The sequence below is a fragment of the Lynx canadensis genome, chromosome F2, assembly GCF_007474595.2.
Source record: "Lynx canadensis isolate LIC74 chromosome F2, mLynCan4.pri.v2, whole genome shotgun sequence".
Classification (NCBI taxonomy): Eukaryota; Metazoa; Chordata; class Mammalia; order Carnivora; family Felidae; genus Lynx; species Lynx canadensis.
Genome location: NC_044320.2, coordinates 70,538,666 through 70,556,349, shown reverse-complemented (window position 1 = coordinate 70,556,349; position 17,684 = coordinate 70,538,666). Strand labels below are relative to the sequence as shown.

At 37.5% G+C, this 17,684-nt stretch overlaps 1 protein-coding gene across 3 annotated transcripts in view; it reads right to left on the bottom strand.

Annotated features, from left to right (window-relative positions):
• ASPH (aspartate beta-hydroxylase) overlaps positions 1–17,684 on the bottom strand; it is a 222,895-nt gene that overhangs the window by 161,556 nt on the left and 43,655 nt on the right. For 2 of the 3 annotated variants that reach the window (XM_032591959.1, XM_032591960.1), the window contains exons 4-5: positions 4,613–4,654; positions 1,807–2,397 (exon numbers count right to left, since the gene is read on the bottom strand). The exons of the other annotated variant lie outside the window; for it this stretch is intronic. In XM_032591959.1, coding sequence (XP_032447850.1) covers positions 2,036–2,397; positions 4,613–4,654 — 404 coding nt within the window. In that variant the 3' untranslated portion in view covers positions 1,807–2,035. Of the gene's footprint in view, positions 1–1,806; positions 2,398–4,612; positions 4,655–17,684 lie in introns of those variants that run through there. 3 annotated transcript variants of the gene reach the window in all.

Here is a 17,684-nt window from a genome sequence, read left to right as displayed (position 1 = left end):
TAAAGTCCAGGAAAAGCATCAGCAGAGCTGAGACTCGAGACAAAAGCTAGGAAGCAACAGGTCTGATGATAGGTTCGTATTTGGGATCTACTTCACCTGAAGCCAGCCCCTGTATCCACCAACCAGATGAGTCATAAAATGCCCCGTGTGGCTTACAACGTTCCGGGAATCTATAAAAACAACGAAACCCTCACTACGATTTCTTTGGGCTGTAGTCCTTGAACAAGAAAATAATAGGACTGGATTAGCCCCAGCAGGTATTCTCTAGGATTTCTCCCTCGCTGCGTAATTCTGTCAGTGGGAATTTCTGTCAACTAAATGTCCAAGTGCTTGATTTTAAGCAGGAAAGGTGCAAGTACACAAGAACAAGGTGCACAGTATTTTTGGAAACACCTGCACTAATGCTTATTCATTTTTTATTTGAAATGTCTTCCATTAAGTCAAATTGTCTGGTTTTCAGCTCTTCATAGACAAAGTTGAAGGATTATTTAAAAAAAAAATAAAACCTTTGTGGTAGCACTTTTGATTCTGTTACAACAAATCAGGTTGCTCCCCTCTAATTCGTAACTGAATCTCACCAGTGGTTACAATTAAAGATTGAAGACTTCATGCACAGGACAGCACAAACCATTTGTAGAAATGTACTCTTACTGAAATTTCCTTTTATTAAATATTTTCTGATTAACAAAGTTCTGACCTCTGGTTAGATCTCAAATTTGCAGCGCCTTACAAACGGTAAACAATGATACAATCAAACATGGAAAATGTATGTCGTGTTCCACCAAAATAACTATAAAACCGTGTGATGTAAAATGAAAGTATATCCTAATTTGAAACACACAGTCTTTTCATAACTCTTCTGGGTCTGTAAAGATACCATAAATAAAAGCGCTCTAAAATTGGTCTTCTAAATCAAGTTCTTTCTTTTATTCACAAGTGTATCCAGAGGTCTTAGAGCAGTGTATGGGGCACACCGGAAACACTAAGTATTGACTGGGTGACAAAAGAAGGCGGGCAGGACTGGCAGGAAGAGAAGAGGTTGAGGAGTGAGGAGGCACGGAGGGATGAGGGAGGCAGGAAAAGAGCCAAAAAAGACTGAGGAGGAGAGACCTGAAAGGAGGGAAAGGGGAGGAGAAGGGAAAGGAGAATCCAGGGAAGAGCCTGAGGAGGGGGCAGCCCCCCCAAAAACAGGGGGTGGGCGCCTGGGAAGAGGACTCCGGGGGTTGCCACAGGAGCCTGAGGGGAGGGGTGGAGAGGTCGGGAAGGACAAAGGAAGTGTAAAGGAAAAGGGCAGGTGAAGAAGAAAGGAAAACAGGGAAGCCAGACGGGAAACGAGGAAAGAAGACAAAGAATGACGGGAGAGGGGCGCCTGGGTGGCGCAGTCGGTTGAGCCTCCGACTTCAGCCAGGTCACGATCTCGCGGTCCGGGAGTTCGAGCCCCGCGTCGGGCTCTGGGCTGATGGCTCGGAGCCTGGAGCCTGTTTCCGATTCTGTGTCTCCCTCTCTCTCTGCCCCTCCCCCGTTCATGCTCTGTCTCTCTCTGTCCCAAAAATAAGTAAAAAACGTTGAAAAAATTAAAAAAAAAAAAAAAAAAGAATGACGGGAGAAAAGAAGGAAGGGAGAAAAGATGCTCCTACCTGAGCATCTGTCATAACTGAAGGCCACTTGGCATGTATGTACTATGCAAAATCTTAACGTTCTTACTCAACTCCCATGAAAGTATTCAGTCGATTAATAAATTCACTACAATTCATATTATATACATTTATCTGGATACATGATCAATAAATTAATAAAAACAGAAGCTATTACATCACATTTTTATTACACGGTTTTTACAAGCTTCATCTTTTAAATTGAGAAGCATGAGACAGTGTCTCTAAATTTCAAACAACTTCCTTACTGAGCACCAACAAATAAACTCAACGGCGATGGGACACATCTTCCCCAACCGGTGCAATACTAAATTTTCCAGGCCCTTTAGCAGCAAGTGACGATGAGATTACCATTTCCTGGGATGATGACATTACAGCTCTTAGTTCTTCCTTTTCTGGTTATTTCCCTTTGCCAAGTGTGCGTGTTTGCTAGAACTCCTACCTTCCTTCACGTCATCTTTGTCTCTGGACGCCATTTTACTAGAAGTATCCTTTATATTTGTTGATTTTTTCCTACTTTCCTTGGCTTTAGCACTTTTGTCTAGGCCCACATTCTCCTTCTCTCTGGGCTTTTTACCCTTAGGAGACTCTTTCCTGGATATATCTGCATCGGTAATTTTCTTAGCCTTCCGGTCATCCTCCTTTTCTTTCTTCCCCTTTTTTCTCTCTTCGCTCTTACTCTCCTTCCTTGACTCGGGTTTCTCTTTTTCCTTCTTGGGCTCTTCCTTAGTGAATTCTTTAACTTTCAGGTTTTCCAATCAAAGGAAAGAAAGTTTATTGAACGCATCTCTTAATTCACAAAACAGTAACTTAGTGCAAACGTATGCTCTTTCTCTCTCCACACACATGAAATGTTCATTCAGAAAGTGCTTTAATCCTCTAGTTTTCAATCGGCTAAAAACAGATGCAAACCTCTACAAAGTATCCACTATCAAAAAAATGCCAGAAACTTGCCATCCTATTTTTCCAGTGGGAAGTTATGACTTAAGATAAGACTAACATGCAAGATTATTAAAATTGAGTCCATCCACAAAGGCAGTACTTTGCACAAAGGGTTAGCAACTCCCATTTCACAACTGTAATGACATAATTAAAGGAACACGGCAGCATTACAAAAAAAATGTCCGTAACGTGCAAGTATTCGTACGAAGAGAATTTTAAAACTTTTAGTTCTAACAAAAAGTGATGCCCTTAAAATATTTGTGCTTACGAGCCTTGAAAATATAATGCACAAATGGAAAAAGTAAATGCCATTTAATTTTCTTAGCTAAGAAAAAAAAACCCATATTCATGAGTATGAAATTTTAAGTTCATCACTTGCAGTGCTTAAAATGACAAGTAGAATTTTTCGCCTGCTTATATTCAACATTATGAGATCAGTATTCCTTTAAATATGTTTTCTTGTTAATCTATGTAAAGCTGCTCAAGCCAACATGTTGTCCATGCTCATAGGCGAGAGGGCAAATAAATGGAACATACAGGTAATTCCAAATTTCATCTAAAACCAACCCGCTTTCACCCTGTTTTACATGAAGTGTAATAGAACTGCTAGCAAAAGCTTTGAATTTTAGCTTCTCACTCTCTCATTAGGAAATCTTAAGAGAAGCAAGGTGCTTACTGAATTATACAGCATTTAAACAGAAACAAAGAAAATGAAAGATTTCCTTTAATAAGATGTGGAGATGTTTTTGCCAATCAAAATTCACATAGCACAAAATGTTACTCGGTTCTTCCTGAAAATCTTGTTAAAACCTTCTAAAAATACAGAATAACATTCATAAAGAATCAACTGTCCAAATCCTCACCTACTTCAACGCTGTCTGTAGAGTAGCAGACATAATGTCACTGCACGAACACACGTGCACTGCTCTCCGATCTGGTTCTGCAGTTTTTACAGCATTAAGTCCTTACTGCTGGATCTGCCTCTTCAGTCTGAGAAGTACAAACTATACTTTATTGGGTACTTATTTCCTAATTACTGACATAAGAATAAAGGGTAATAATTTTTCTCTTCCTGGGAATTATTCAGGTGGAATACGAAGTGAAAAACGTTTCAAATTCCCTAATCTTAAAATTAAAATACAAACCGCAAAACCCTGCAAGTCACATAGTCAAAGTCTCACCTGTTAATGTTTTACCAAAAAACAAAAAAACAAACTAAAAACACTAGAGGCCAAGCACTTGGACATGAAAGAATATTGCAAGTTTGTAAAGGAAACCATGCACTGCTCCCATGCCCCTGTCCTTAAAGGACATATATATCCTATATTTATATTTTCTTTTATGTTTATATTTATATTTACATTTATTATTTATATTCATATATATTTATATGTGGACAAGAGAAACCACAGGGATATAAATAAAATCAGGCTGTAATAATAAGCTGTTAGCCTACATATAATGGTTGGCAAGTCTAGTAATTTTTAAAGAATTAAAATATGAAAAGACAACAAATTCTATAGCAATGAAATATAGACCTTCAGACTATAAGTCTATGTTTTCATTTCACTGAAAACTAGAAGTTTGCTCACACTCTCTCTGATTATGCTCTAAGACACAACGTCATCAGAGCTTTTGAAGAAGTGAAATCCATCAGTGGAGAATTCACCTTTTTTCCCAAAAGTCATTAAAAAATTCAAACTAACAAAGGTTTTAGATTACATGATAGCAAGTACAGAAGTAAGTGTATATGTAAGAGAACAATATGATATCGTCATGTTTTTAATATCAAGTCTGTTACAAAAGTCTTGATAAAGTAATGAAGGAAATTACTTAAAATTATAGGCTTGAGGCAAAAAAATTCTTTAATGATGCCTTAATAAAACTACTTATGACCAAAGGTGCAATGCAAACCAAAAAGCATTAGTAGGCGCAGTAACATATCTAGAAAATGTCATGCATCTTCAAGCATTAAACTTGATTCACTCAAGGCTAATTTGAAAAACGGAAAATACCTTTAGCCTTAGTTTTTCTCTTGGCTACCCCACCAGGTCCTTCTGTCGGTATTTACAAGATGAAAATAGGTTATAAACAGAAAATATTAAGGGAATTAAAAATTAAGTATCTTTAAAAACTAAGCAAATAAATATAGTCAAAATCAATGCCTCTATTAAACAAATTAAGTTAAACTTACCATTCAAAAAACATACTCCTTCAACATATATATGTGTGTGTGTGTGTGTGTGTGTGTGTGTGTGTGTATACACATTTCATACATAAAACCTTACTTTCACTATAGCAAAAATGCATTATAATCAGCCTGTAATTCAGTCAACTTCATGACTTATCTTGGACATGAAAGGATTTGGGGCTTCAGAAATACTTAATTTCCTCTGGAAACGGCATTTCCCTCTCTGGTGTATGACACATGAACAGACCAGGGAACTTTACTTTCCTACTCAATCATCACTGCCATCCAAAAAAAGGACAGCATATTTTGACAGGACTCTAATCATTGCTTTTTTTCCTCCAAAGTTTCACACTTCCTTTATAAGAAATTACACAAGCAAGAATTACACTGTCATACTGGTGTATCCTTCTACTCTTCATTTTAAAATTTGCGATGCCTTTCTATTTCTTATCTTGGCAAATAAAAGCTGTGATAATAGGTTTACCCTCTAACAAACATCAATACTACATACCTCTCAGGACACTGTCATTCTAACCAGCCTGTATTCGGCATCCTGGGCAACTGATGTTCTCAGTTCTATCCCCCCATCACATAAATGCTATTTTATACTCATGTATCAGCAAACTTTTCAAGGTGGCATTCCAAGTTGCCAACACACTTCCTAGGCTTAGAGTGGGAGGTGTGGTGATTACCGGTAACCGCCGGTGGGGGCGGCACCATGCACGAACCGTCACTCAGCAGTGAAGGGCTACGGTTGTATAAGAAAAGCCCCCAAGCAGAACCTACTCTCTGTTTCTCAAAACCCTAATCACACCCCCATTTTCAGTATGAGATGTTTTCACTCCTATTCTGTTATACTGTTCAAATCACCCTCCATGCCTAAATTCCTTTCCTCTTTCTCTACCCATCACCATTTGCTTCCATCAAATGAAATAGTCCATTTGAGAATGGCAATTTATTTTTGGTTGAAATATTATTATCAACAGATGATAGCTATACTTGTGGTGAGCACAGCATAACATGCAGATTTGTCAAAACACTATGTTGTACATGTGATACCAATGAAATATTGTGTCAACTATGCTTCAGTTAAAATAAAAAAATATCATCATCATTATTCTGGGGGGAAAAGTACTAGTGTATGCCTTACTATTGACTACACATAAAAAGAAATGTAAATTAACTGTTCCATATGGCTATCTATATCTGTCCAATTACTTATACACATACAGAACCATAACTAATGTGTGTGTGTGTGTGTGAGAGAGAGAGAGAGAGAGAGAGAGAGAGAAAGAGAGAGAAAGAGAGGGAGAGGGAGACGGAGACGGAGATGGAGACGGAGGGAGGGAGGAGGCGGGGAGGCAATCATTTTTCACAGATAAAAGTTGACTCTTTCCTAAACTCTATTAAAAACAGCACACGACCCTGTAATACTGAATGCCATCTTGGACCACTCCCCACTAAAGTTTATTTCAGAATGAAATAACAAACTTATACTTGTAATACCAACTTTTAAATAAGCATCATCCAATGTGCAAAAGAAATGAACATAAAACATCAAAATGCATGTTTAATGCTGTTCATGTCCCTCTCCTGACTCCTGCATGTTCTCTCAATGCATGCCCAGATTTTCCTGTTAAAAAGCTGAGAGGGTTAAGAAGCAGACTCCCCAACTGCCCAACCCCACTATTAATGATACAGTCAAAAGAGCTATATGGATAAAAAAGCTAGAGTTAATGTCTGACATTAATAAAATATTAGATTAGCATTAGATTAGTGAAACAGGAAAAAGTAATGGGTGCTTTATTTAAAACTTTTCCAGTTTGGGCACAAATCCTTAAAGTGATATATACAATGTGCAATGCACTATACAAAATGCCAAAGCATCAACTCTAGCTACCTTCTCTGAACTTAAAGTATAGTCGATAATTTTTCAATTATTTTTGACATGATAACGACTGAGCTAAGAATTTAAACCACAATTATCATATTCAGTCTCAGAAAGCAAGGGTTTAGGCATGAGAGAAAGCACAGCACCAAGAAAATATGATGCTAACAGAGGAGCCCTTACGAAAAGAAGAAATGAGAGAAGAGTCAAGAAAATGCAGGGTTCTTCAAGTCGAATGTGCAAGTTTTAGGAAGGTAGATATAAACAAAGGTTTAGGATGAGGACATAACTTAATTATATTAGTTATTAAATGTTCCATAAGGTTCTTCAGATTACAGTTTTACAAGCAGAAGAGGTGATCACATTATAATGAGAAAACGTAGGTGGGAAAAAGGTGACCAAAAACCCAAGGTGCTTATCCCCCCCACGTCCCCCCACCCCCCTGCCGACCACCTTCTTCTCAGAAGAAAAATGATCATATGTGGACTTTCCCAAGGTTCCTAGGGAGCAGAAAGGATCAAGTATTTGTAAGATTTCAGTGTGTTTGAATGTTTGATGGCTAGTCCTCTAGTGTAAGGGAAAGGCATGCCTATAGGAAAGAGAAACGGACCTAGCAAGAGGGGAGAAATTATAATGAGGCCAGAAGATGCAGGGGTTGCTACAGGGAAAGAGTCAACTCTGGGAACCAGAAGACGCAACACCTGCAAAAATGACCAACGAAAAGAAAGATGATGAAAACTGTGAGAATAAAGAAATGCTATAACATGTAGAGACATGAAGACAATAGAAGGCAAGACAAAGATGACCGTCTTGGTAAAGGGAAAGCAAATTCATCTTTACAGAAGAAAAACAGTGACTCCAGAAGATGGAAGAGCATGTGGAAGGTTCTGGATACCTACTAAAAGAGGAACTGTTATGACAGTAAGCACCTCACATAGGCTCAGTTCAGGGAAATTTAGATAGACCTTTTTCCATAAATGACACGAAGCTCAGTGGTGAAGAGGTTAGTGGTGATCCAGGACGAGCATATAGAGTGGGGAAAACAAAAAACAAAAAACACCTTTGGAAACATTACAGAAGTGGCTCCAGAGAAAACCACAGGCAAGTACATAAGACTTTGTTTTTAAATAATTCCTAAGTATAGACAGAATTACATTCTTATTTGTAACTGGTTGATGTGGACTCCCTTTAGCATCAAAAAATCAACAAGCATGCCCTATTTTTCTCCTTTTCTCTCCTTACTACCATGGCCAATAACCAAGGACAAAAAAAAAAACAAAACAATTTTATCAATCAAATTTATGACAATATAACTCCTTTAAAAAGGTTTCCAAGTAGTATAAAGAAAATTCTATCAGTTGGAGCCTGAAAAGGAAGCATTCTGGTATTCTGTAACTCATTTGGATGAAAATTGGTTTTGTTGATAGAATACATTCCAAATGAAAGCAGTCATCAAAAAAGCATCAGGATGTGGTTGTAGTCAAAGAAAATGGCAAAGAATAAATAATCACCATGTTCTTTACTTCCTTTTGCCTTTACGGTTACTGTGATGTTTTCTTTTTAATCTTTTTTAACGTTTATTTATTTTTGAGAGAGAGAGAGACAGAGCACAAGCGGGGGAGGGGCAGAGAGAGAGGGAGACACAGAATCTGAAGCAGGCTCCGGGCTCTGAGCTGTCAGCACAGAACCTGATGCAGGTCTCGAACTCAGAGACCGCGAGATCATGCCCTGAGCTGAAGTCAGACACTTAACCGACTGAGCCACCCAGGCGCCCCTAAAAGTCTGACGGTTTTCAAGGTAATTACTGTAAATAGCTCTGTTAACTATTTGAGAATTTTTGAACAGCAAGTTTTAAAAAGCAGGCCTTATGTTCCTTCCTTAGAACATGAGTTGCCCAAAAGTAATTAATGTTATTTTGGCAACTGCCTCAGAGCCACTATCCCACACACATTTTCAAGATGAAATGTTCTGTATCAAATTAACATGCTGAATCATGAAGCCAATGGTTGGTTCCACCACATGCAACAGACATAATTTTAGAAGACTGGCTCCATTACAGAAACCCAAGTAGCTACTACAGGTTTTCGGAGACATGGCCATACACTTGGTAAGCTGGGAACCGCTTTGTACTTGGGTCTCTTCAGCCACTCCCACGGCCCCTGGTGAGACCTGTGAGTCACCCTGAGCTTGAGTTTTTCATCTTCCTCCTCCCTCTACCAAAACATCACAATTTATTTCAACGCTGACCACAGAGAGAGAAAAAAAAAAAGGCCCAAATGCCTAAGTTCTCTGAGCTATGCAGAACTGTTGCTCTAGAATGGATGCCTACCTAGTTCAGCTAATGCCAGGACACTACACCAATTTCTTTTCTATTTTCAAATAGATGTCGTAACAGTATTATCACAGGCATTTTTGAAAAAAGCAAGCTACAAACCTTCCAATGCTCTGTGGTAAGCAGGGAAGGGAAGATCAGAACACAGAAGAGAACGGAATGACTAAAAGTTTAGGAAGGGATTATATCCAGAGACGGAAAGTCTGAATGAAGATGCAAACTCAAAACCAAACCTATGAGACATGGGAAAGCTCACCTTAGACCTCAGTTAGCACAGGTTTACTGTATGGAATTCAAAATGGCACTTCTCTTGGGGAAAAAAAAGAGTCCAATAATCTTTTCACTTATTTAAGCTGGTTTCGGAAAAAGAAAAAAAAAAACAACACCTCAGTATTTCGTTATGCAAAGAGTAACTCTTGAGGTTATCACTCATCAAGACTAATAACCCCAGTAAATATTTAATAAATGTCATAAGTTGGCTTCAGCTTTGAAGAGGGATTCAAATGAAGCCTACGACCTGGTTCCTAACTTTAAGGAGCTCACAATCTAGTTAATATCTATTCCTATGTATTACTTGGTTATGCAACTAACAACAAGTATCAGAGGCACAGAATTTGGCATACAATTCTATCAGTCGACTTGTATAATAAAGTCTGAGTCAGTGAATTTCATGAAAATGCTCCAAATATGCGTTGTAATCAAAGAAAATTCCACAGCCCAAATCACAGAGAACTATTTATTTCACAGACCAGGATCTCATTTAGAAAGGATCATGAATATCAATCACCAAAAGGTGCAACTACCAAGTGATCACTCAAATTAAGACTAACTGCCAATGCCTTTAGCTGCTTTTGAGAATTCTCCGAAGCTTTATCAGGGTAGAAAGGAAACATTGTATTCAAACTGTAAGTAAGTACGTACACACCAGAATTCAAGCAGAGAAGTTTTGCTTACATGTCTGGATACAGCTCTATGAGGCAGGTGGGTAATTCCTAGAATAAAGAATCGAGTACAAGATGAAAAAGCACCATCACCCAGCATTCCATTATGTCTGGGGCATCTACCTGATTCTCCCAGGCAGGCAGCTGGCAACTAGGCTTTCGGGATTTAACAAGACCAGCACCCACAAGATAGTTCTCCAACTGCCTTACGCCCCACCACTCATGTCCCAGAGAAAACTGGGACTGAAAGAAGCTACAATGCAGAAAAGAAATCCCCAGAGTGCCACTGCTTGGTTTTTAAGCCAAACACCAGAGAACCCGACTCCGCAGTTCTAAGGACACAAGGCTACATCTGAACACAGAGCACATTCCGCGACGTTCCTCTGGTTGTTCGAACTGAGAAAAGCAGAGTAAATACGATACAACTTAAAATTGCATGACTACAAATAAAGATTCCAATGTACAGAATACAATTTTGCCTTTTTAAGTAAGTTCCTAAGCTTAAAACACATAAAGCTAGGAAAATATTTATACTATGAATTAAAAAATTCTACAATAAATCCTTAGAAAAATTAAAATTTATAACAAATACAATACAAAAAATTTAAGTGAAGTAATTTTGATCAGCTTCAAAATACGCTACACTTGTTTTGCAAACAACTTTATTTTTTCTCACCAAAACAAGCCTTAGCCACAAGTTGAAGGAAGTCACAGAAGTCAGGGGTTCACCAGCTCCCTGTTTTACCTTGATCAGAGACTTTTCAAAAGGGGTGACTAGAGAGGGTACTGGAAAAATAGAAAATTATTACCTCACTTATTTTTCACTTACAAAAATAAAGCATAATTAATTTCTGTACATAAAACGTGCATTAGTATCATTATCATGGCACAAAAAAAAAAAGAGCCTGATGAGAAATTAATGATTCCAAACATTTTCAACACACAAATTTAATTAATTTACTTCTCAAACTAATCACACATCTTCTAGAGTTAGTAGTAATGAACACTGAAACATGACTGCTTTAAAGCATGACTGCTTTAAAAAATACATCTTAGATGTCTGGCTACGTGAATTTCATTGAGCATGAGGCATAAGATTATTTCGAATTTAAACCTAATGAACTTTGACATTTCATAGTACTCAAATCCAAAGTGGAAGACACAATCAAAATGGACAAAGACTGCATAAACTTTCAAAAAGAACATTATTAAAATCACACTCGTGTGTTCCAGGATATTAACATTTCAAAATCAGAAAATTTCCACTGTCAGAACCATAAACAAAATCATATTCCCTGAATAATTAGGGAAGGACAGACTAGAGTTTTAATAGCCACGTAAGCTTCAGGAGATCACTGTCCCATGTACAACATGCGCATCCACATGCAAAAGTAGCTTTAAAATAATGCTTTTTAAGATTAGCAAGTTGCAGTTTTTTTCTGACACATGTGAGTGGTGGGTAAAGGGGAAGCTGATGTGCTTCCTGTGTTCTGATTTCATACTTTTATGTTCCGGCTACTGCTGAGCTGAGCTGCATACTTATAAATACCTAAATAGCCTCCAACTGTGATTTCCAGCTGAGAAACCAAATTTGTCAAGTTCCCCTCTGGAAAAAAAATGGGTGACTTATCTATCTTACCGAAAGCAATTTGGTTAAATACAAAAAAAAAAAAAAAAAAAAGGAATGAATATTTGAAAAGGAGAAATTACTATAGCTACATAAATGTTCAAAAATAGAAACCTATTCAAATTTTAAGCTCAATGAATAATAAAAGCTAAGTTTCACAGAGAGCTAAGCTAAGCTCAGAGATTTAAACACATGAAACACCACTCCCTAAAAGGTAACAGAAACCAGAGGTCCTAATCGCTTTCAAGCAGTAAGGATACACATAAAGGCTCATTTTATGAAATGCATGTCATATACAGTTAATACAATTGCTTTTACTATTACTGAAGCAAATTCATTTTAAATAAACTGATTCAAAAATGTTTTCAAGGTTTTCTAATGGCAAAAAAATTCATTCTCCTGAAAAGAATTACCACTTTAGTAAATTTAATTTATAAATCTAAAAACCGTATTTTACCTAAGCCGAAGTTGATAGTCACTTAATAAGGAAATACAGGGAAAAAAATGGAAAAAGACTTATTTAGGATGAATAGTTTTAATATGTACAACATTATTTAAGATACATATTCACATTTTCCCTCTTGTGTAGTAATATGCCTACTTAAAAAAAATACAAATTTCTTTCTCTGGATGTAATTTGGAAATAAAATTAAAAATAAATTTTGCTTTTGTACAGAAATATTCAGACATACTGCTATCTGAATACAGTAATTTCACTACCCTAAGGCAAAAACATGGGCTTATTTTCAAATTATTTTAAAAGCACCGTTAATACAGAATTTTACACTGAAATTTGTAGTATCCTATCTGACAAATCAGTTAACCTAAACAAATTACAATAAAGAAAATCAGCTTTTTAAAGAACCATCACTTTGCACACCAGTCATATTAAAGAACAGAGAAGCATTTAATGTATGAATCATGCCAGAAACATTTTTATAATCAAGTGAATTATAATCATCTCCATTAATAGTGTGTTAGAAAGACAAGCATCAAGGGTTAATCACAAAACAATTCGCCATTAAGCCTTCTCAATTTAGTTCAGTGAATACATAAGTTGCAACAAAACGATACAGAAACCAATTATACCACCAAGAACAACATCGTCAATGCACTTTGTAGACTACTACAAGAATGAGGGGTGCCACTTTCTTCTCTAGAGGTGGGGGAGCCGAGCAAGGGACTAGCTAGGAGCTGTACTGGGGAGAGAGATCACGTGGTTGCCTTTTACTGTTTGATCACAGCTGCCCCACTGCGCGTTAAGCCCTGGGTGAGCAAAGGAAAGAAAGAAACAGGAGACTGCTTCGGGTTTTCATAAGCCAATGACTTCAGTCCCTGAATCAAAGTTACTGGTTATGTAAATCCAAAATGACACAAGTCTTGCCCTGAACCCCTTCGTTCTGTGACGTACCATCAACACCATCTGCGGTTTCGCTTTCTTCTTCTTCTTCTTCTAGCATTTCAAAAGGAGTCATTATATCATAGAGAAATGAGAGGAAACCATAAAACCAATCTGAACTCTCCTCTGCTAAAATATTAAGGACTTCCTCAAGAGAATCAATATTTTCATTACTGCCATCTTTGGTCAGGCCTACATAAGAATAAAGGAAGAGAGAAAGAGAAAATAAGGAGAGCAGTTAGGTGGAAAAAAGAAGTTGAGGAAGAGTGATCTCAAAAAGGATGTGCATCATGGTCACAGAAGTTTATGGAAAAGGTATTTTGGAAAATAAAGAGGCTGATTAAGATGCACACCTTACAATCAACTCTCAATCATATGTACCACAGGAAAGGTCCAATTCGACCAATCCTCGCCATTCCTACCAGCCCCTAACCAGGTTTGCCTTTGTCTCAGTAGAGAATCTAGAGCCCCAAAACACAAAATTGCATCAGCCAAAATCAATTGATTAATGTCAGTGGAAGAACGAATGAAAGTACCATGAGGGTAAAAAGATAGATACTTCTGACCAACCTCCACATTTGCTGAGTTACCAACCAGATATTATCGAGAGTTGATTATACAAGCATTTACATATATCAGTACATATTCATTGGAAGAAAATAAAAAGGTTCATTTCCTCACACTTTTCCCCTTGGACCCAGAGTTAACTTTAGAAACTCTGGAATTACATGACTCCCAAGATTACTGTCGATAGCATCCACAGATAGACATGTACATGTATTCAAATTATATCAGATAATCAACTTGAAGTTTAACACAGTAAGATGTTAGCTGTAATTTACAGTGTTCTGGCTACTGACTCATGGTCCTGTAATTCTGACCAAGGGTAAGAGTCAGTTATTAATCATAATTCACTCTGCTTACCAATATTAAATTTGATCCAGGTCCCAGTCAGTCATTTGCTAAGAGGAATATTCCAAGGTTCTCTTTCCATACGCCTAAGAAATAAGCATCTACTGCAAAGGCCCTGGCTCCTGTTTTTTGTTGTTGTTGTTTTGTTTCGTTTAAGTATTAGTCCCAAAACAGGCCATCGAAATGGAAAGAAAGCAAAGTATATATTTATATCATAGGTTTTTCCTGTGAAGAACTGGCTTTGGGTAAGAAACATCTCTGGACCCAGTAAACATAAAAATCCACCAATACTGCCAAGCCATATATAACAAAACCCATAATTGTGAAGAAGAAGAAAAAAAAAAAAAAACACAGGGTAAAGGGCTTTGGCTGTAAAGAATGTGAACATCCATGACTTTAGAGCTTTTCAGATTATAACCACCTCATTGAGTAGGTCAGTCTTGGACAACTCAAACTTTCTCCATGTGGCATAACCGCCAGCAATCAATATTGGCAGCTAAGCCACAACAATAGGACACCTAGTATAAATATTAAAGTATACAGTGTATTTCCCCCACTCTGGTCCACAGAAGAGCTACATCATATCATTCTTTGTGTATGGGGGGTAGGAGAAAACAAATTGCAGTATTCTGGTATTTAAACTGCTCGTTGGTACAACTAGAATGTTTTCCACTGAACTTAACAGTTGACAAGGGCTATGAACCGAGGAGGTCTGTATTTCCCATTCAAATCTCTGTGGGAGTAACATTGTTTCTTCTTCTTGCCTTAAAATACTACAGCTGTATATTCACAATAATCATGTTTCTTTTTCTCCATTTTCAAATACTAGTACTTCCAAGTATCAAATATAAATTATAAAACTTTATTACCCTTCAGTATGACAGGCTGAAGTGTTCAACAAATATGCAGAAGTATCTGGACAAAACTATGACTCAAGTATGCAACCTTCCTGTGGTTCTTAAGACAAAAATACTACTTCAAGGAGAAAAAGGGAAATATTCTGGGGATATAATTCCTCAGCCTCTGAGAGCAGGCCTGAACCCAAGGGCGGAGGCGAATGCCTTTGAGTGGACAAGATCCAGTTCACTCATGGATGCATCCGGTCTACAAAAGCTTATCAAGGCTCTAGGAATTGTTGACGGTGTTCCTTTCTGTTCTCCAGCCATGCCTGATGTGGTGCCAGCTAGGTGCTAGTCACGGACAAAAGGACAATCGCGTAATCCTTAGATAGTGTTACTCTACGATGATGCTACTCTAGGCATTTAGTCCTTGGATCATTTTCCTGTTAATTTTATTCAGGAAACAAGTTTTCAAAGAATATAATGTCCAACAATGTAGTTTTCAATAATCCAAACCATTATCAAAGATACGTTATTTTAAGTAATTTGGCCACAGAAGTAGGAAGTATGTAAACAGGCTGAATATTTTCGAAGTATATCATAAGGGCCATGGCCAGAAACAATGAAGTGAGATTAATGATGGCTGTTCAGAATATCTTGATTTACCCACACATATTTCATTCTCTTTATATTCCACAAGAAAAACCAAATCTTAAAATGTGAAATGTAAATATGAATGGGTACATTTCCTCAAATTGATAACATTTAGATACACGCAGATTTAAGAGTGCAGAAAGAAATACTTATGAAAGAAAGGCCAACCCTACGAAAGTTCAGCATATCTCAACTGTTACTATATCTACAAGCCAAGCTCTCCCTTATCTCCAGCTTCCTACCTACGTCTGTCCCTCTGGTTTCCCTGTGCCTTAATTCAAAGCCCATACCTTGAGCAGTCTCTCCAGTGAGAATGTACCCAACAAGTCTGGTTTATTTTGGGATACACACTCACTGAATTTGCTCCCCCCACCCCAATACCTTTCCCTGAACATACAGAGCCCATTAATGACTCTGTAACCAAAGAATTCACCAGGCTCTCGTTTTCAAACGACCTGCCAGTTAACAGAGGTACAACTAAGCTACGATAACCTCACCAACTAAAAAAGAACTTTAGTTATAAAATTCAATTCCAGTCAAGCTTGTATTTCATGCAGAGAATTCAATCACTACAGAAATAGGGTCCGAGGACATAAGTGAGCAGTCTGGCTCACTTATGTCCTCGGACCCTATTTCTGTAGTGATTGAATCTCTGTAGTGATTGAAGTCTGTAGTGATTGAAGAAGACTGCTCACTTCTGGTTTGTTTCAGCTAACTGTGAAGCCACAGGCTGTGAATTAGGACATTTATATGGTAAGATAGTTTATCTTAGCCTTTGTGCATTTAATAGTCAAATGACCAAAATGAACGCTGAGATTCACCAAATTTGGTTCTACCTCCAAATATACAATTTTTATAAAAGGAACAAGTTATAATTTGCCCATACCACATATATGTCTATTGTAAATGGCAATGTTCTAAGTTACAATGAATTAACCTCTTAATGGTTGCTTAAAAACATTACAGGAAATAAACTCTTGCAAACTAAAACACTAAAAATCAAGTTATTAATGTATTTGCTATAGGAATCAGCGTGTTCTATAGGCGAAATAATATATTTTAATATTTAATAGTTGATATTCCCTGACAAACCACATAGCTGATTTCCAGCCCTCCCCCCAAAAAAACCAACAAAATGTAGCAGATGGAAGTAATATTATCTCTAAAAATGAGGAAACATGGCCCACATGAAGTTATCTTTAAAATGAAAAAGCTTCACTACTCAGAACCCATCGTTTAAAGTAATATAATGGAGGGGCGCCTGGGTGGCGCAGTCGGTTAAGCGTCCGACTTCAGCCAGGTCACGATCTCGCGGTCCGTGAGTTCGAGCCCCGCGTCAGGCTCTGGGCTGATGGCTCGGAGCCTGGAGCCTGTTTCTGATTCTGTGTCCCCCTCTCTCTCTGCCCCTCCCCCGTTCATGCTCTGTCTCTCTCTGTCCCAAAAATAAATAAAAAACGTTGAAAAAAAAAAATTAAAGTAATATAATGGAATAATAAACCATTTATAGGCAAGCAAATTAGCATCATTCCAATATGTTAAATTCTATATATTTTACTTCCTTTACATGTCCTGGATTATAGTCTTCTGAGGATTTACCATATTCATAGAAAAATTTAGATATGTAATAACAAAATAATAGAAAATTCCATTAAGGTTAAGACAGAGAAAAAACTTCATGGATAGTAAGCTTCCACTGGCAAGCAGCAAACCTAATTCTCACCGAGCAGTAATAAGCAAACATAAACTAAGGTCAAAATTAGGAAGCTAAATTACACTTAGTCACAACTATACCTTTTTTTTTCATATTTAGAAGTTACTGTTTTATAAGGCCGTTAAGATTGACCATTGGTTATAAATGTGATATCCTCTCATTTTTTTTTCATATCCACAAAATAGACACAAAACTGTGTGTCTAAGATGAATTTCTTTGCACTAATACTCTGGCAAACATAGTGTACAATACCATGTCTTATTTGAAATTTTTCTAAATAATTTAGTATACAAAATTTTAATACATGTAACACTACATAGTAAAGCAAAGGAGGCAATGCTGTTTCACAAGCAGAAACACACATCTCACCAGGCCAGATTATATAAAATATTAAAATTAGCACCCTTCCTTTCTAGGAAGGCAGCATTTTAAAACAAATGAGGGGGTGCGCCTGGGTGGCTCAGTCAGTTAAGCATCCGACTTCAGCTCAGGTCACGATCTCGCGGTCCGTGAGTTCGAGCCCCCCATCGGGCTCTAGGCTGATGGCCCAGAGCCTGGAGCCTGCTTCTGATTCTGTGTCTCCCTCTCTCTCT